The sequence below is a fragment of the Falco rusticolus genome, chromosome 2 (assembly GCF_015220075.1).
Source record: "Falco rusticolus isolate bFalRus1 chromosome 2, bFalRus1.pri, whole genome shotgun sequence".
NCBI classification, from domain to species: domain Eukaryota; kingdom Metazoa; phylum Chordata; class Aves; order Falconiformes; family Falconidae; genus Falco; species Falco rusticolus.
The window spans coordinates 89,319,057-89,338,557 of record NC_051188.1 but is presented as its reverse complement, the minus strand read 5'-3'; the positions used below and the strand labels follow the sequence as shown (position 1 = coordinate 89,338,557).

The 19,501-nt window shown below is 50.1% G+C and overlaps 1 protein-coding gene across 1 annotated transcript in view; it reads left to right on the top strand.

The window, feature by feature from the left end:
• The first annotated feature begins 2,295 nt into the window (after positions 1 to 2,295).
• PTCHD1 (patched domain containing 1) overlaps positions 2,296 to 19,501 on the top strand; it is a 39,224-nt gene continuing 22,018 nt past the window's right edge. The window contains exons 1-2 of the mRNA XM_037377792.1: positions 2,296 to 3,211; positions 16,556 to 17,216. Coding sequence (XP_037233689.1) covers positions 2,783 to 3,211; positions 16,556 to 17,216 — 1,090 coding nt within the window. The 5' untranslated portion in view covers positions 2,296 to 2,782. The remainder of the gene's footprint in view (positions 3,212 to 16,555; positions 17,217 to 19,501) is intronic.

Below are 19,501 nucleotides of genomic sequence, written 5' to 3'. Positions count from 1 at the left end.
GTACCAGAGCGCTGACGGTCAGTAACAAGGTGACTTCACTGCCTGCAGAGTCAGGAGTAAGGAGAAAGTTTCCCCTCCGGTTTGGTAACACCCACAGGACACGCTCATGGCGTTAGAACATTCTCACTCAGTGCGGTTACAGCACACACAGCTGAGCTGTGTTTCCAACAGCACGTGTCAAACTGCCTCACATCCCACCCCTGTATGTCCCACCCCTACGGGCAACCCCACTGTCAAAGGCAGGGCAATTCCCTGGGCCAAGGGGAGGCAGAACTTGGTGGGGTGAAACCCCACGACTACCTTTGGAAAGACATCATTTCCACTGCAGCTAACAGTGCAGTCCGATGCTGGTTACAACAAGCCATAAAACAGGCCCCGGTCTGGGAAGACAGAGGAACATCCAGCAGAAATGCCGGTACATCGGTTTTCTTCTCTGCCCCCGCAAAATGGATATATTCTTCCTGGAGTCAGCCTGTAGCTTACCCATTAACGTGCTGAGAACTGGGCTGGATGTCAGGCACTCAAACTAGTTTTCCTGAGGTGCCCCGGGGAACTGCGAATCAGCTACTGGATAGTTACTGAAATAATTAATAATCCCCTTCATTTTTAATAACGATAAAATACTTTTAATGAAGACCAAAAAAAAAAAAATGAAAATACCAGCACAGATGATACTGTCAGCAGCAATGACAAAAGCCCTTTACTTGTTGCTAATGTCACAAAGCACTAGGCACATCCCAGCATTTCCCCTCCATACACACTAATGAGACGGAGCCGTGCTGCGGGCTGTGCCCTGCCGGCACCGGGCAGCACGGGGCGAGCACTGGGCTGGGGGGTGAGAGGCCTGGGCTCCTAGGCCCGATCCTCTCCCGTGCCTCTGCTTCCGCTTCCATCTCCATCTTCGGGGTTTTCTTTGAGTTATATTCAAATCAAATACTTAAACTGATGTAGGGCCAACAAGAGCAGTGGGGGGTCACCTCTGTGGGGGTGGAACCGGGGCACAACTGTGCCACAAACCCCGCGCCCCTCGGCTGGGCACTCCCCGGACGGCGGGCACAGCAACTCCCGCAGCGTTCCTGGGCTTGGGCTCAGCACCCAGAAGCACCAGGGGACACGAGGACCTTGCTGGCAGTAACTCAGCACTGCTTGATCAAGCCATTCGCTCGCTCGCCACATTCAAAGCCGTGAGACATGGAAAAAAGAGTTTAGCATTCAAGCTGTGTGACCTCGCTGCAAGTGAGGAGATGGGAGTGATGTCAGGGAGGGTTTGTGCATGAAGCGTCCGTGACAAAACATTAGCTTAGGTCAGACACCACTGAAATGCAAAAGGGAGGATGACTGTCAGCCAGTCCATCAATAACCCAAACAGGGCGCTGCCGCTGTTTCATGCGGCAACACGTGTAACCGCTGTCAAACAGAAACTTCCTTTTCGCCGATTTGTAAAACCACCGGCCTGGGCAGTAGCCGGGCTCCCAATGCCAACCGGGCAGGGCCCGCTGCCAGCAGCAGGAACCGGGGCGCCCCACTACGCCGCAGCCTCAGCCGGCGCGCCCACACGGCCATTTCCGCTCGCCTCTGTAACCGCCGGCTGTTCCACGGCGACGGGCGCCGGCGGGGCCGGGCCGTACCTGCGCACAGGTGGGCAGCGCGCTCGGCCACACGCCTCCGGGGCGGCCCCCGGCCGGCGGCGAGGACAGCGGCAGCGCGCTCCCCCGGCGGGGGGCCGGCAGCGGCGGCGGGGCCGGCGAGCGGCCGGGGCTCCCCACGCCGGGCGCTGCCGCGGCCGGGGCCGGCGAGGCGGGCAGGGGCACCCCCGCCGCCGGCGCCCGGCTTCCCTAGTGGGCATGTGCAGGCGCCGCACATGCCCACTCGGGCCGCGCGGGGCCGGCGGGCTGTGCCGCGCTGGCGGCGCCGCCGCCGCGGTCCGCTGCGCGGCGGGAGCGCGGGGCGCGCCGTCGGGCACCCCCAGGACGCGGCCCGCCCCGCCGCCGGGGGGTGCGCTCAGACCTTTCTGGCTGCGGCCCCCGAGCCGAGCCCCCCCGCACGAAGCACACCCGCGTCCCCCTCCGCGAGAGGCGGCGGCTCCGAGCCCCCCGCCGCCGCCCGCCCGCCCGTCGGGGCCGCGGGCAGCCTGCGCTACCCGCCCGTCCCGGCGGCAGGCGGGGCCGGCCGGCAGCCGGGCGGGGCGGGGCGGGGCGCGCCGCGGCGTCCCGAGCGCGGCCCGCGGGGCGGCCCCGGCGGGAGGCGCCGCGCTGCGCCCCGCCGCCCCGTGCTAGGCGCCGCCCGGCGTGGCCCCGCGCCCCTGGGCGGAGGGCGGCGGCGGGGGGCGCCGCGGAGGGCTTTCCGCGCCCGCCCCGCCTGCCGCGGCTGGGGGATTAGTCAGCAGTCTGCGGGCACCCCCGCTCCCGCGCAAACTCCGCGGCGGGGGCGGGGAGCGGCGAGCGACGCCTGCCCCTTCCCCTTCCCGCGGCGAGGGGCGGTGGGGCCGCGGCGGCGGCGGCGGGGCTGCCCCCCCCCCCCCCCCCCCCCCCCCGGCGGTCCGCGCCGCCGCTCCGCGGCCGCGGCGAGGGGCGGCGGGTTTGCAAGTCGGGCAACGAGGCGCCGGGAAACTCCTCTCGGGCACGGCGGCGTTGCGGGAGGACGGGCGCCCGAGCCGCCCCGCGCACGCACACGGGCGGGCGGGCGCGCACACACACCGCACACACACGCACAGGCGCGGCGGCGGCCCCCGGCCCCCCGCAGCCGCGGCCGGGGGGGAGGCGGCGCCCGGCGGGGCTGCCCCATGGTCTTGCGGGGGCCGTGGGGGAGCTGCGGGGGCCCCGGCGCGGCGCTCGCCCTCCTGCGCGCCCTCCGCACTAGGATGTTGCGGCAGGTCTTGCACAGGGGGCTGGGGACGTCCTTCTCCCGGCTCGGCCACTTCGTCGCCAGCCACCCGGTGTTCTTCGCCTCGGCGCCCGTGCTCATCTCCATCCTGCTGGGCGCCAGCTTCAGCCGCTACCAGGTGGAGGAGAGCGTGGAGCACCTCCTGGCCCCCACGCACAGCCTGGCCAAGATCGAGAGGAACCTGGTGGACAGCCTTTTCCCGGTGAACCGCTCCAAGCACCGGCTCTACTCCGACCTGCAGACGCCGGGGAGGTACGGCAGGGTGATCATCACCTCCTTCCGCAAGGCCAACATGCTGGACCAGCACCACACCGATCTCATCCTCAAGGTAACCGCGGCGGGTCCCCGGCCCCGGGCGCCGCCACCCCGCCTGGCCCGGCGGCCCGCATCCCGCCCCGAGCCCGGTCCCCGCACCTGCCCGCCCGCCCGGACCCGCCCGTGCGCGCCGGCCTCTGCCTGCCCGCCGCCGGCGCTGCCACCGCAGCTCCCCGGTCACCTCCCTGCAACAGTTGGGATGCCTGCCCGCCGCGGGGAGCCGGCACCGCGCTCCCTGCCAGCGCCGCGGGCTCCGCTGCCTTCCCCGCTTCTTTTTAATCCTTTTCTTTCTCCCCTGTCTTGGTTTCTGTCTGCTTTGGGCAAGCGAGAAGGGCAGGCTGCGCGCTGAAACGATTTTTCGGCGCCGCCGTACTCGCCTTGCAGCCGTGCTCCCGAGTTAAGGCGACTCGGGCTTTGGTAAACTCAAACTTCAAAAACAGTTAGGTGCCAAGCTGCCGAGAATGCTTTTGGGGGGCTGCTGCTGTGTCAGGGCTGCACTTCTGCCTGGAGAGGGGTGGCACAGAACACACAGCCTCTCTCTCGCTGCTCATGAAGGCAAGTGACATAACTCTGCTGATTATTTTTAGCGGGTAGTGGTTTTTTCCCCCCTCCACTCCCAACCCACCGCCACGGAAAATGCTGGTTTCATGGGTGAAGAGAGATCCAGCTCGGCTCTAGGTTGCAGGCATGGTGTAGCCTGTGCTGGCGGTTCAAGTTAGGGCGGGCAGCGCCTTTCCCTGTCACTTGAGCGGCACGGAGCGTGTGAGTCACTGACAGGACATCTCACCGTACTATATGTCATAACATGTCGGAAATGTACATTTGTGGGAGCTGGTACTCTAGTTTACACCCCAGTAGTTTCAGACAATCTTGGCAGGATAAACAGGGAGGGCAGACGCAAAACCTGTGCGTTAAGAGGGTCAGGTTCACCCATGAAAAAGGAAAGGGACATTTGCAGATCACCAGACGTGTGGCTAGCTCAGCCCTGCACGTTTTTGCTGTTGCCTTGTGGAAACACTGGAGACTCAGCATTGCTCCCCCACCCCCACCCCCCACCGAATGTCAGACTGTCAGCCCGTACAAAAGCCAATGTTAATTCTTTCTAAGCGCTTCAGGGAGTGTCTCTTCTAAAATGAAAAAATAGATGCAGATACCTATTGTAAGAGACTTTGGGGAGACCTCACTCTTTACTGAACAAGGAAATAACTGTTACAGTGGATTTATTTATGGTTTAGTTCCACTGTAGGCACATACAGAACTATAGTACAGAGCCACTCAGTATTTTATGTTTTCCTTTTTTCTTTTTTCTTTTTTTTTTTCTGTTGACATACTACCCAACGGTAATGAGCAAACAGATTTAATGAGCATCGACTCACTAAGTACAGTAACAGGAATGTTACTGGCAAATGAGAAAACTCCAGAGAGATGATTTTCATTCCTTCATTTTCTTGTAACATGAATTGCATTCGCATCCACTATGTGCACATTTACTCGGTCATAGGATAATAATGGATAATGGATTTTTTCTCTGTTCTGCTTTCTGTAGAGATCTGTAGTTTTATCAATAGCATAGTGGCACACAAATAAATGGCACTCAGAATCTTTCCGCAACCAAACTTCTGCAGAAGATTTATCGCATCAGCGAAACAGCTATAACTTAGAAAGTTCTGTCAGTATTTAACACTACCTCATTTTTAATAAACAGAATTTACTAACAAAATGATTATTTTTCATTTAGTGAGATAATGGACACGACTACATTCAACTGTGTACTCTTACTGTTAATGTGACATTGTCAGGCATATTTGATGCATTATTTCCAGCTCTTTACTTACCTAATTCATTCCAGTATGTCTTGTGTGGACTAGATTATGTCCTTTGTCCTAATTATTTTTCTGTTTGTGGGCAGAGCTAGGCTCAGGCAGCTGCCTATCCAGCCCTGTGGATGGCCGTGTGGGTCAAAGCGCAGCAGAACAGGAGGGAGGGCTCCTGGCTCCCAGTATTGTTGCAGCTGTGGTGATGCAGGGCTACATCAGTTTGTGTCAACAGGGCTCACCAAGGGAAGGAGAAAAGACAAGGTGGCCATCGAGGTTTTCTTACATACGTGCAGTTGCATGAAGGGGAGAAGGGAGCAAAGGCAGCCCCAGCCCCAGTCGAGAGCCCACCAACTCGGCGCTTGTAAATAAGCGTCCTGGGTGAAACTGTGGAGTCATCCCACCTACTTCCCTGAAAATGCTGCCATGTAGGCACCGTCAGGCCCGGGAGCTGATACAGCAGCACTGGCTTATCTTTTCTAGAGAAGGATGACCTCCCCAAGGGAGAGGTTTTGCTTTAGAAGAGGCGTCGGGTCGGACACTGGCTCCTTGCGCATGGTTGTTGCTGCACCTCCACCCACTGGCAGGAGGGTGGGAGACCCGGAAGGATGGTTGTCCCAGGCAGGTGCCAGCTGCTCTTGCAGCACCTTTTCTCCATTTCCTTACCTGCAGTATCCCACCTTATCAGCCAAGGAGGGAAGGCAACGAGCCTTGCTTGAACAGCTACAGCTACCCTAGTCACATGGCAAGCGAAGGAGATTCCTCTGGCTGCAGCAGAGGGAGAAGTCAGCTTCCATTATTGTCCCCCTAGTAAAGGGATACAGAGTTTTGGGGTCTGAGCAGTTGAAATTGAAACATAGCTGGTACCGTCAAAAGTTAATCACTCTAGCATCCTAATCAATTAGTCAGTTAATGGAATAACTTCTTTAGTGGCATCTCTAAAATACTCTGGTTAGCTTGTGCAGTTCCCTGTGGGCACATTACCAGCCCGAGAAAGTTGCTGTTAACGCTACTGCACGATACCCTCTTGGCTGACTGGGAGGAGATTCAGGGAAGGGCTCAGCCTCACGACTGTCTCGGGCCCAGATCGCGAGTGGAACTCCCAGAGCAGGAGCTGCTCTCGGACCCCCCGCTGACAGCATGCATCTGCCAGCGCAACACTGGCTGCTCACACAGCAGTGGCAGGTCTTGCTGAATGTACAAGCTGTTCCACACATTTCTCCTGCTCATCAGCAGGGAGACGTGTTGCTGCTTTATATAATAGTTTTGACTTGGAGATGATACCGAGTACCCCCTTTATTTTTTTAATTTTTTTTGCTTTTGTATAAATCTCCATCCATAGTTCTCATAACTCCCCATAAATGCCTAAACCATTCTAGGCCTGCCATCCCGATGTTGTGTTTCCAGCTGGCATAGTCACTTGCAGAAGAAAGCGAGAAACCTAAGCATATACTGAATCACTGGCCTTGAATAGATGATCCAAGAACAAGCCTCGGTGAAGTCCTGGATATGCAAGAGGTGCATCCTGAGGTTGAGATGCTGTGGGAGGGCAATAATGAAATTTTACTCGCAGCTGTACATGCTGTTTAGCTGAGCACAGGGCACTGGCATCCCGTGCTGTTGGTGTGTAGGACCTTTCTTCGTCAGGATTTCACCCTTTTGAGAGAGAGGTAGGAAGTCAGAACACCTAACTGAAGAAAGTGTGCTTTTACCCCTGCATTTCCAAGTGCTTGGAGAAACAAAAATAATTGGGTATCTGGTACGGACCAGCATGCAGAAGTTCAATGATTATATAGAGTCTGTAGAAATTGTCTAAGCCTAGAGTCCCACCTAAAAATAGTGTTAGAGCAGCCCCCTACCATTTCGTGTTGGTATTTCCACGTGCAACTAGAAACTTCATAGGTTGAAGGCATACACACTGACTGGAAATACAGACCTAGCCAGATTTTTGAACCCTAGAGAATATACTGGTGATTTTAGCCGGAATTTGAGACACCCATCCTTTTGAGCCTCTTCATTCCTCCATACTTAAAGTGAGTTAACTGCGCTATACTACAAAAGACTTTTTTTTTTTTTTCTAAATGGAAGCTTTCATTTTTTTGCAGAAGAATATCCTCTCTTCCGTTTACGTTATTGTGTTTATAACAATAACACAGTACTAATATTTTTTTGGCAAAAACTCCACTTAAGATGACAAGATGTAAAGATGAAAAGGGATTGAAATGTTAACATGCCTTACTGAAGGGGATTGTATTTGCCGTTTGCCTTTATGAAAATCTGTAGATGAGGGTTTATTTTTTTTTAAAGAAACCTCTCCTAACTACACATTTTCAGGCAGTGCTTATACATCACCCTTCTCATGTAAACTGGTCATTAGTAGATCTAGATAACTGATTAAGTATCTATTTGAACATGCAAGCAAATAGTAAAATTAGGTATTTCTCTTTAAAGGACAGGTTTATTTAAGAACTGCGTAACTTTTGATTACGGCAGAACAGAACAGTTTAACTTCAAAATTTTGTAGACCTCATATTTGTTGGGGTTTTATTTTGACTCTGTACGCCCTGGATGTTCTGTCTATGGTCTTTCCAGATTTCCTCACTTAGTTCCTATGCGTAAGTAAACTGGTGGAGGAAACAACCGTATATATGTTCCCGTGTCTGTGGTATTTCCAATTGCATTGCTGTACAAACATGGCACACAAGCCATTATTTTCAAAGCCAGTGGAAGAGGGTTCTGGTTGTTCAGCAGAGCCGAAAGCTGGGTCTGTCGCGATCCTGGCTAACGTAAGGTACCCTTTATTTTAAAACTTTGACTACTTCTGAATGCCTGGTCACAGGCAGTCAGCTGTGGATCTAGCAATCGATATAGTAGGTCTCTACCTTCTCTAGGTAGCTGTGGCACTAAAAACACTTCTAGGGAAACAGTCAACAGAACAAACAGTGAATTCTGCCAACAACAAAAAAAAAAGGATGAAGTCATGTCTTTAGAGGAAGGCTGTAAGATGAGGGGAAGAGTCCTAATACAAGAAAAACAAGGGTGTGAAAGCAGCAGAAGTGCAAGCCTGTTGTCATAGCAGCACAATGCTGCAGGGCTAAAATGTATCTTATGCGAAAACAGATGAGAATTAAGATACGCAGGTAAGATCTGGGCACAGCCAGGGAAGAGAGAAGATAAACAGCATGCTGCAAGGACAGCGTGGAAGCATGTGCAGACACCCCCTTGAGCTCCTGGTGTCAGCAGCAGCAGCTCCTCGGCATGGTTCCTGCGGGCCGGAGGGTTTGATCTCTCCCACAGGCACCAGTCAGCGGCTGGAGCAGAAGTCCTGAAGTTACCCATGCCTGAGAGGACGATGCCATCCCTCCGGTCCCTGCTGCCCCCCTGCCCTGCTCCAGCAGCACCAGCCTGGCCAGGACAGGGCCCCTCCACTCTCCCTCCTGCCTCATGCCCTGGAGTGATGCTCCCCTGCACCCCAAGCTGCAGCCAGCCAGGTAGCCCATGCCCAGAGCACCCTGAGCCCTGCATTGCATCGCCTTTCCTGCCTTGCAAGGTCAGACCTCACCTCCCATCTAACAAATAGAGCGCACGGGGGACAGATTTTCTCAATGCATGGCTGGACATGTGCGGCGGAGAGTGGCACGCCTCCAGGTGACCCTCTGGGAAAGCGCAGCAGGCGGGCAGGGCAGGGCAGGCATCAGAGGCTGGGGACCTCTGCATCCCAGCCACCGAGCCCAGGCCACTGGTGCCCCAGGCAGTGTCGTGAAGCTTGAGGAGAGCTGCCAAGGCTCCCCAGAAACCACGTTTGGGCTTCCTGAAAGCTGTGACTTGGAGCTGCTTTTAAGTTGGGGTTTACAGCAGGACAATCCCCTCTGTCCTGTTGGAAGGGAGAATGAGTACCCGAGTTGTTAATTAACGCAGTGGGCTGTGAACTTGCAGCTACCGAGGTTTTCCCTGCAGCGAGAAAGGGACTGTTCATCAAACTTCTGCTGGAGGAGCCCTTGGAAAAAGCTTGTACCATGTGCCCAGCCCCCTGGGAAGCATTGTAGGGGTGGAGGGGTGTTCATGGAGAGGTCTGGGGCACATGAAGAAAGCCATCAGTGGTACAGCTGATGCAAGATCAGCCGCAGGAGCAAAGTTTTCATTTTTTTTTTCCCACCATGAAAAATCTGTCGTAGTTACACACCACGCTGTGCAGAGGGGTTTCTGTTGTTCAGGCATCCTGTCCTCTGGAAGCATCAGACCAAAAACCAGAGTGGGCTTCTCTCAGTGGGACAAATTCAGGCAGAATTACCAGGGTGATTTGAGAATTAAGACAGTATTGATTACAAAAGCATCTCCACTTCAGGTTAGAAAAGGAAAATCGGATCTGGCCATTTTTTGTAGCTACGAAGACAGATGGAAATGTAAAAATGCACACACATCTGCCACTTTGAGCACTACTAGTTGTCCTTCAGTTGATGACTTGTAGTTTGAACAATTTTTAGACTTTATTTACATGAAAATTGTTTGGAGAAAATATATTTCACCACGGTTTAGACAGCTGAAAAAATTAGTTGCAAAAATACATAGCTTGCATAATTCATATCTTAGCGTCTCTTCAGGAAACCTGATTGTAGGACCTCTAGAAAAAGAGCCCAGCTACCCGGAGCAGTCCTCGCTGTGCACTCTCCAGCTGCAACTTCTGATGTTTATCCTGAGCCGTTGGGACGTGTTGGCTTCCTCCATCAGCTGTGCGCACACCCTCATCTCTCAGCCAGACTGGTTGGGTCAGGAGGCTGCTGTGCAGCAGCCCCCTTAGAACCTCTGCCCTGGACCCACGGTGTCAGGCTGGCAGCAGGGCACAAACCCACGCAGGGGCTCCCTTGCATTCCCACTCTGCACCTTCTTCCAGTGAAAATACACTCTTAATAATTTAATTCTGCCCATGTCTGCAGAGCCCACAGTGTTTTCTTTCATGGATTAAGCTGGGAGCTGTGCAAGTCTTTTCCCTCTCATAACCCTTTTACATTTTGACTGAGGCTGTCTCTTGAAGTGAATAAAAAAGCACTCTGCAAAGATATGAAATGCCAGAGATTACTGAAATCATAGAAAAAGTGGATAAATTTATAGCTATCCATTAAAGGCTTTTTCTCCTCTTCATTTTCCTTGGCACAAGTTACCTGTAAAAATTACCAAGAGAGTAAACCAGCCTCATATGAAAATGAAGCCTATATTTAAAATCATTGTCTTCATCCTGCTTTCTAGTTTTTCAGTCTTGAACACAAAACAGTTATGAGATTTTAAGCAGTAATATATAATGAGTTCATTCTTCGGTTTATTTTTGAGCCTTCTCAGGGTTTTCTCCGTAACCATGAGATCAGACATTTCTTTTTTTTCTGTATTGAAAACTGAGATTAAAAAAAAAAAATCCTAATACTTCAGGCTCCAGGGCTCAGAGAAAAACCTGACTTGGTGAAAATGACAGTAAAAAAAATTGTAAGAGTTGGCAACACTGTCTAGAGTGAAGCCCATTTTGAATTTGGACCATCAGATGTAGACTGAAAGACTAAATAGAGTCAAATAATAGCAACAACAACAAAAAAAGTAGTAGTTGCAAAGTTCTAACTCCTGTGAGTAAAACATGTCTAAAACATGCCAGATCACTCGCAGTACAGGAGGCTATCTGTGTATCTAGCTAGCTTTGTCTAGTTAGCCATTCAACTGTATGTGAAGCAACAAAGCACAGTCAAGTCCTTACAATGAGTGATGTCCCGGTGTGCTCAGCACCAAACCCAAGCGTATTGTTGTGGTGTGTATACATATATATGTGTATATATATATATATATATATGCATATATGATAAGCAGGAGGTAGCTGTACACACCCTTAATATTAAAAATGGTGGCTTTGACTCTGATCCAGCTCCCACAGTAGTCAGGATGGCTTTCCATGAGCTGGGAATAGGAGCTTGGCAAGACTGCAGCGTCCCGTTGCATGTTGCTGGCGCTGTCACGATGGAGTTTCCTGGGGAGCAAAGCTGTGCCGCCAGCATGGCGAGACCTGTGTGGGACACCAGTGGCCGTCGCTGGGTCCTCGTGCCTCATCCCCTTTGCCCGTAGTTTTGATGGGGGTAGCAGGTTATGTAACATGGTCTTACTGCGATTGGACCATTTTGCAAATGAATCAGCAGTTTCTAACCCCTCCCTGCTGGGATGGGATCTGTTTACTTCACAGGGAGGCTGCAGACTTTTTTGTTACCTGATTAAATTGACAAAATTTTAGTAATACCTGCTCTCTTTTGAATTGAAGATAGGACTTCCCAACAAAGCAAAGGGGCTGGAGGTTTTCTTCACCCCTGTTTGTAGCTCCGTGTGGTTTTTGCATGGACTTAAAAACAAAACCAAGCTTTCCTTTCTATCCTGAATATACATCTCTAAGCACAACACCTTCGCCTTCAGGTTCAGCTTTGCTGCCACTGCTGAAAGTTGTGCCAAGCTCTGTACGGGGAAGAGCTGTCTCGTAGAGCCCGGTGTGGGGGCTTGGCCATCGAAGGCAGCCAAACAGAGCCTACCGGGGGCTCTGGCTCCCAGCACCAGCCTTCCAGTGCTGATGGCAGAGGTAGGGGGCCCAGCAGCCAAAAACAGCTTGAAGAAAGCTTTGCAGCCGCAGCTCTCTGAGGCCCGGGTTAAGTGAAAGGATTTTAGCTTCATGCTTCCTGGCATCGCCTCCTGAGCCCACGGGCAAAACCAGCCGGCAGGGCAGCGTGATTTCACCACCTCTCATCTGTCAGCTGTGCCACAGGCTGAAACGTGGCTTGGTGTGGAGGCATGAGACCAGTACAGCCCTCACCTGGAGGTATTTGCAGAAAGGGATTTGTCTCCCGGTTGAAGCCATCTTTCCTCTCTGTCTAAAATAAATAACCCAGTGAGCACAGGACTTAGAGTAAACAAAGATCAAGACCAAGATGTTACAAAATGCAAATGACTAAAGGCAGAAGGAAGAGAAAATGCTGTTCTAGAAATCTCTGGAGTGGTGTGGGACACACATGAACAGCATTTCCAGAAGGGAGAAGGGAATTGCAAGTGATGGTCGCTGTTTAAACAACAATGAAAGGGAGAGGTGGAAGTTATTACTTTGTGCCTGAGCGCTTTCAGGGACAGTGTGCCACCATGGCAAGGGAGCTTAGGTGATGCTGTGCAGTTCTCATGCTGCAGTGCTCTGGCATCTCAGCAGTAAACTGCTTTTTTGGTTCCTTGCACTGTTAGCTGGCTGAAAAAGCTGTAAGTGACGAGCAAGCAGGGCATGTCTCCCTCAAGAAAAAACATTTATTCAGCTTTTTTTATTCCTTTAAATCTCCCTTTCTCCTAATGGGAACGGTTAGGGTAAGAAAACAGATGAATAAATGAGAATCTGGTGGTCAGTCATTTGTCCCAGTACTAGTGCCAGGTTTATTCAGAATATGGTTACTTCCTATTAAAATTTGCTGCACCGAGGAGCACAACGTGCATTATGCATTAGCATATTGCTAATGTTGTCCCCAACGCACAACAGCCTTTACTATCTCCTGTTAACAAACTGAAGTTTCCTGGGGGATCTCCTGGTGTACCATAGGCAAGCCAAATTGCAGACTCTGTAATCCCTTGAAAACTTGTAGGACATACCCTTGTAAGCTCTTGGACCTTCTGTTCTCTGTGGAAGTCAGTGACCTCGGACAATGGGTCTGCACTCTGGATTCAACTGGAAAAATCTGCGTGGCCACAGTTGAGTGCCCAGCATGGCAGCAGAGAGGAGGGTGCTGTGGGACTGCAGCTCTCAGCAGGGAAGAGGTGGCAGCCTGTGCACCACAGTGGGCAAGCAGAGGGGGAGAGACAGCCTGCAGCCATTCTGCAGCGCACCCCTGCCCTGTGCTGAGGGATCAGAGGGGTTTTTTTCTAGGATCTAGTCTGAAAAAGCAAAGTGCAGGTGAAGTGCTGTGTTTCTTTTAAGGATGAATCTTGAGTCAGGCTTTCCACAATCCTTGGGTGCGCTGGGGCAGTGCTGGGCATACTTAGCTGGGATGGATGGAATGGCAGGTTTTCCTCCTCTTTGGCTGTTTGCCTCCAATTCAAGACCAAACGTTGTGGCCACTGGCAAAGCTCGGAGTATGTCTCATAGCTGCTCTAAACTGCTGGAGCTTGCAGCCAGCTCTGGGGCATGCTCGGCTGCTGTGATGTGCCAGGACGCAGAGCTGCCTACCTGCTCCCCTCTCTTTCCCAAACCCCATCACTGGGAGGTGCGATGAGCAGGTCCCCCCACATGGTGCCTGGCCCAGCCCAGCACAGCATTGCAGGAAGCACTGGGCCACCACTGCAGGATGGGCTCCTCAGTCTGAAATGATCATTTCCAAGAAGAAATCAGTGTTTTAGGCATGACATTTAGCTTCTAGCCTTTCGCTAAAGATGAAGTAACAGCTGTGACAGATGCAGTTATTTTATAACCTAAATATTAAAAGAAAGTGCTTAAGGTGTAGAAGGAAGCAAATGCAGCAGTGAGGCAGGGTAGGAAATTAGCAACACACGTTGTTTGGCAAAAGTTGCATCACAGTTTAGTTTCTCCTGCATTGTGTCACTCGATGGATCCTCTCTGAATGAGTTGTATTGTGAATCTAATACAGGCAGGAGATTCCTTCTATTGCTCCTAATTGTCCTCAGCTGCACTTCTTTATATGGCATCTGATTTTACAACTGTTGTCAATGCAAACCATACAGCTGCAATTGTAAAAAATTTAAAATCAAATATCTGTCTTTGATTCAGTAAATCAGGCCATTTTCCCCAAACTGTAGCGATAAACATTTGAATTTGTACCCCGTAAGAGCTCTTGCAAAGTGGAGCTTTGCAGACACAAACTGCAAAGAAGAATTCGCCGTACAGGTTCATTCCTTTAGCACATTCCTGCAAATCTTTTAATTTGTTTTGTTTTAGAAGAAAGTTGTGCAAAAGCCCCTGATCTGTTGCACAGACACTTATTTGTTCTCCCACCACAACAGAGAATTTTGCTTCTCACCGTAGCCACGTATTGTGTTCTCACAGTCCTGTGAAAAGATTTGTTAGTTCAGTTCATTTCTCAAACCTATCTTTCTAATGTCAATATTGAACTGTTGGTCTATCAAAAATAAAAACTACTCAGATGCTCAAATGTGGAAAAATACAACCCCAAGCTGCTGGAGGAACAAGTTGATAATATAGGAATTTTGTAATCTTTGCCTATATGATGTCATATCATCCTGAGGAACGGAGGCAACATAACTAAATTTATACCCAGCACAAATTATGCAATGTAATCACAAACCAGTCATATTCATAGTATCATATAAATGTGGGGTTTTTCCTGCAAATAGGTCTGAAATACCACACAGAAGTCATTATGACTTTAATTTCAACAGACACGGGATTTTAGCCATGTTTATTAGACATTTTGTCCATTGCCACCATTGCCACCAAAGAAGTATATAAGCTCTGCTGCTGGCATCTACCCTATCTTCTATTTCTTAAATCTGTTTTGTCTTCAGAAAGGAGCTAATTCCATTAAATATCACCTGATCCCAGCCTCTTTACTGGGCATAAGAGCCTCCTGCCCAGTTTGAATTACAGCAGAAACCAGCACATGCAAGTAGAAAAAAAAAGGGATCGTGTCCCCATAGCCAGTTCTCTGTGTGTTGCTTCAAAACGTGAAGGCAGAAAATAAATATTCCCCCTTTTAAGAAAAGGTGTTGGGAGTCATCATTAATTTGGGCCTTTGGCTTTCTGGAAGAGCTGTGCTCTCCTGCTTTGCAGGTGAAGGAGGCTTCTCCTTCTCTTTTATCAACCCTGCTTTTCTCACACCTTTGCAATGCATCTATGACCATTTCCCTTGGTATAAAAGGGACCAAAGGATAAATCCATGCAGTTCCTCAAAGCAGATCGGGTGATTTGCTCCCCCAGTGGCAGCAGACCTGGCCACCCAAGTGACCAGGCTGCACAGACTGCCACATCCACAGGCTCATTGGGACCAGGCAGCACAAAAGGTGCAGGCCCCTCTGTTTTTTCCCTGCTCACACCTCGAGAGAATCCTGTACCTCACTGAGCCATGTACAAAGCATGTATGGAGTGGTGTGCAGGGACACCCAGCTTCTGGGATATTGGGTACCCCCTGTGCCACCTAGAAAATAGCAGAGGGAGCCCCTTCCTGAACTCTGTGGCTACCTGCTGTGAAGAACATCACAGCTGCAGGAAAAGTCTGCTCAGGCTTCTGGCATTGGGTAACATAGTCTTGGCCTCAGCAGCATCCTTACAGAAGGTCTTGGTACTCTCTACACAGCTAGGGCGGCACAGAAGGAGTTAAATGGTGATGGCGGGGGGGGGGGGGGGGGGGGGAGGCCTGCATGTTTTGCAAGGAAAATGTGCAAAAAACCCAGCTTGCTCTTTGCTAAGGCTCCCAACACTGGCAAACTCAGTATTTTACTTTTGAAAAATACTGCAACCCTAGCCTGTTAGGGCTATTCCCTTTCCATCTTTTAGATTTCTTGCTTCTTATGTGTTGACTAAAACAGATTTAGAAAATGTTGCAAAAGTTTTCTGTGATTTTTCAGGAAGAGAGGGTAATTCCTTGCTTCTTATGTGTTGACTAAAACAGATTTAGAAAAAGTTGCAAAAGTTTTCTGTGATTTTTCAGGAAGAGAGGGTAATTCTTCTGACTTTCTGATGGTCAAAAATAACTGAATGCACATTGGGCCAGAACTCAGGCATGTCAAATTTCAGAAGATGCAAAACAACTTAACAAAGGAGACTGCACTAAGATCTGCTAGACCAAGCAATAAGTAGTAATAACCCACAGGCCCTAAAATTAGGCGGCTTTACTGATTAACAGAACGTCTCGGAGAGAGAAAGAGAAAACCCGTGGCAGTCTCTGCCATTGCTTCCCACTCTTAGACTTGCTGAGGATGTGATGGGGGAAAAAAGGAAGGGAAAAGAGGAAAAAATTAATTATTGCCAGCTATCTTATTCCTGCTATGCTGACAGCCTTTGCACTTAAGACGTGCAGCTGTGGTTGGCCCTTTACTCCAAGTGAGTGCTAGTCCCCAGGCTGCCTGCACATCCTGCACAGGTGGCACCCCTGGTCACGTTGCTCTTCTTCCTCCTGTACCTGAAGTCTGTCTGTCGAGAGAGTAATTCTGCAAACCCGAGCACAACAGTGTCCCCAGACACTGTCAGGCAGTAGTTCTCCCTTTTATGTTCGCCCAGATCACTTGAAAGTGGAGGTCTGGGCCTTTTGAGTTTTGTTTATTTTAGAGAGGCCAAACGGCATATGCACATGGCATGGATGCGAGTTACTGGCAAAGGGCGTAGGGGAATAATACTGCTGTTTTAATGCATGTTTCCTTTTTTTGCAATTATTCTGCTGTTAACACTGCAGTCACCAGAAATTTTGTTGTTGTTATTTACATCAAATAGGAAAGGGACCAAGGTGAGGAGCCGCTGTTGTTCTGGCTGCTACTGTGCAAGATGAACTGATGAATAACGTGTGTGATTTCTCTTTCCCTTGTAGTTGCACTCTGCTGTGACCAGGATCCAAGTTCAAAGACCTGGTTTCAATTACACGTTTGCCCATATATGTATCCTGAACAATGACAAGACATGCATAGTGGACGACATAGTGCATGTACTGGAGGAATTAAAGGCTGCTCGTTCTTCTAATCGAACTAATTTTGCAATCACTTATCCGATTACTCACTTAAAGGATGGCAGGGAAGTGTATAATGGGCATCAGCTTGGTGGGGTTACTGTGCACAGCAAAGACCGGGTGAAGTCTGCAGAAGCCATTCAGCTCACCTACTACTTGCAGGCAATCAACTCCTTGAATGACATGGTGGCAGAGAAATGGGAATCCATTTTTTGTGACACTGTTGAACTTTTCCAGAAATCCAACAGGAAAGTCAAAATGTATCCTTTCACTTCTTCTTCGCTGAAGGAGGATTTCCAGAAGACGAGCAGGGTGTCAGAACGCTACCTGATCACAAGCTTGGTCCTTGTGGTCACCTTGGCCATTCTTTGCTGCTCCATGCAGGATTGTGTCCGCAGCAAACCCTGGCTTGGCCTGCTGGGATTGCTGACCGTGACCCTTGCCACCCTGACTGCAGCTGGGATCATCAATCTCACTGGTGGGAAATACAATTCCACCTTCCTGGGAATCCCCTTCGTCATGTTAGGTAACTATCTCCTATCTCCTCTCTCTTTTGTGTGTTTGTGCCTCCCTGACGCATTTCCCAGCAGGCAGAGAACCATCACTGCATGGCTCCCAGTGCCTCCTCCCTGCAATGCTGCCCTGTGCCAAATCCACACAGCCTCTTCTCCTAAACTGTTTGTACCGTGCCAGGACATTAAAATCATGCCTGGGGCTCTGGTGTGGTGTAGCACCCTGCCATAGGATGTGGTGCCTGCTCGGTAGCAAGGAACAAGGATGTGCAAATGCCATGCCTTGTGCAGAGGGGGAGCCCAGCTGCTGCTTTTCTGTGGATGTTTGATTCTGGTTTTGGTGTCCAGCCTGAAGGGAACCCTTTGCAGAGGTCCCCATGAAGCAGTGCCAGCGTCAGCTGTGCCAGCAAGTCAAAGGGGCTGCGTGCTTTGGGCATTTGGAGAGTGCTGGTTCCTTCAGAGAGCAGAGCGGTGCTGTCCTGGCTTGGCAGATGTCTGTCCATGGGATAAGGGCAGTGGTCAGTTCTGGGTTGTGTTTCTGTTGAAGCCCCTGTGTTGGCTGAGTAAGCGTAGGTAGGGTTTCACAGCCCTGGAATGGATAGATTTGCCTCCCCCGGTGAGGAATGGACCTGTCCGGTTAGCACCAGCGCATCCTGCAGCGGAGGGCTGCAGAGGGAAGTGGCATCAGCTGGTCCCAGGCTCTGGTGCCAGCAGAGGCGTCTTCATCTCTCTGGTTTTCATACCGCCTTCACTCACTGTGGGGTACAGGTACAGGGTAGTTTTGTTTTATTTTCCTCAAGAGTAGGAAAGAGGAAGAGAGAAGGGCGGTCAGCTTGCTCCCGACCGAAATCAGTGCCTTCTCATGCTGGCACCAGGAAGTTTGTGGGGATGCCGTGCATTGTATCCAAACAGGCAGGACTTCATGGAGACAAAATGAGAGCTCTGGAGAGTTCACAGCCTGTTTGTTTGTGTTTGGTTCATAACCAGTGTGAAAAGCTTTGTGCGCTGTAGGTGTTTAATATGTCCTCATTCACACCATTATTCATTTGTGGAGAAGAATACATGCATTGATTTGATCACAGCTTCCCCTGCTGAAAATCAGTGCTCGGTAATACTTCAGGTTTCAAGTGTAAGATTGTCTCCCCTGACTTGGTAACATCGTGTAGTGATATGACATGTTTCAGCACAGCTATTTTTACATCCAGCACCGGGTTCCTACGCCATGCGCGTACTGTAGCTGTGGTATTGTGGCACTTTAATTAAAGACTATGCTTCAGTGCATCGCACTACCAGTTAACATACAGAATATATTCAGTGACAAAGAGAATTCAGCTACATTACTTCGGCTCTCATTTTCAGATGACATCCATGAAAATTAAACTGTATCATAATCTAGAGGAAATGCAGCACAAGAAAGTCAGAGTCAAAAGAAGGCTAGCTTTCTGACTTGAGTCTTTGGTTTCTTTTGTTGGTTTTTATGCCTGTGCATGTGTTATAAAATGTAATTCCTCACACTAAGTAGTGTATATTACATACAGTATTACATAGGAGGGTATTTCCAGGTGTGTTGTAGGAGTAGTTGAAAATCAGTCTAAAGTCCAGTCATATGAAATGAAAGTACCTGGGGAGAGCGACTCAAAAATATGAAATGTCAGCTGTGTTTAGGGATCAAAGCATCTGCTCACTGGGACAACCTTTCAGATCTTTAATTCACTAATAGTGACTACGCTGAGACTTGAAATCCTTGAAAACTCACGGATAACTGTGAAGAGTTTAGTGCTTCTTTAACTGCTGAGCTGTATGGCCAACTCTGCTTTTCTTTGCCTTTTTTATTCTGGGGTTTTTTTTGGTCTTGCTTAGTTGAAGTATTCCCCTCTTAAATGGAGTAAATTTCAAATATGCAGCTCAGCTCTCACTGTGAACAAGTCAAGACAGCAGCCAAGTTCATGTGAATCTAGCCTGCTTCCCCAGCTGCATAAAATCTCTCCCGAGGGACAGGAATATCAACAGGTGATACAGGTGAACAGCAGGCACTAAAGACATTCTGTAGTTTCTGATGAGAACTGTTTTAAACCGGCAGATAGCTAGAAAGGCAGGGTTTCCTTTTTTTCCCTGCAGTATAACAGAAAGATTCAGCATGCATTTCAAAATTTATTTCATGCCTACATGCTGTTTTGCTTATAAAGGGTCGTTTAACTCAAGGTATCTGAAGGCTAGAGACACAAACCACTCTCCATTATAGCCTGCTGAACTGCTTCCACTTAATTTCAGTGACCATCAGATTAGATCATAGATTAAC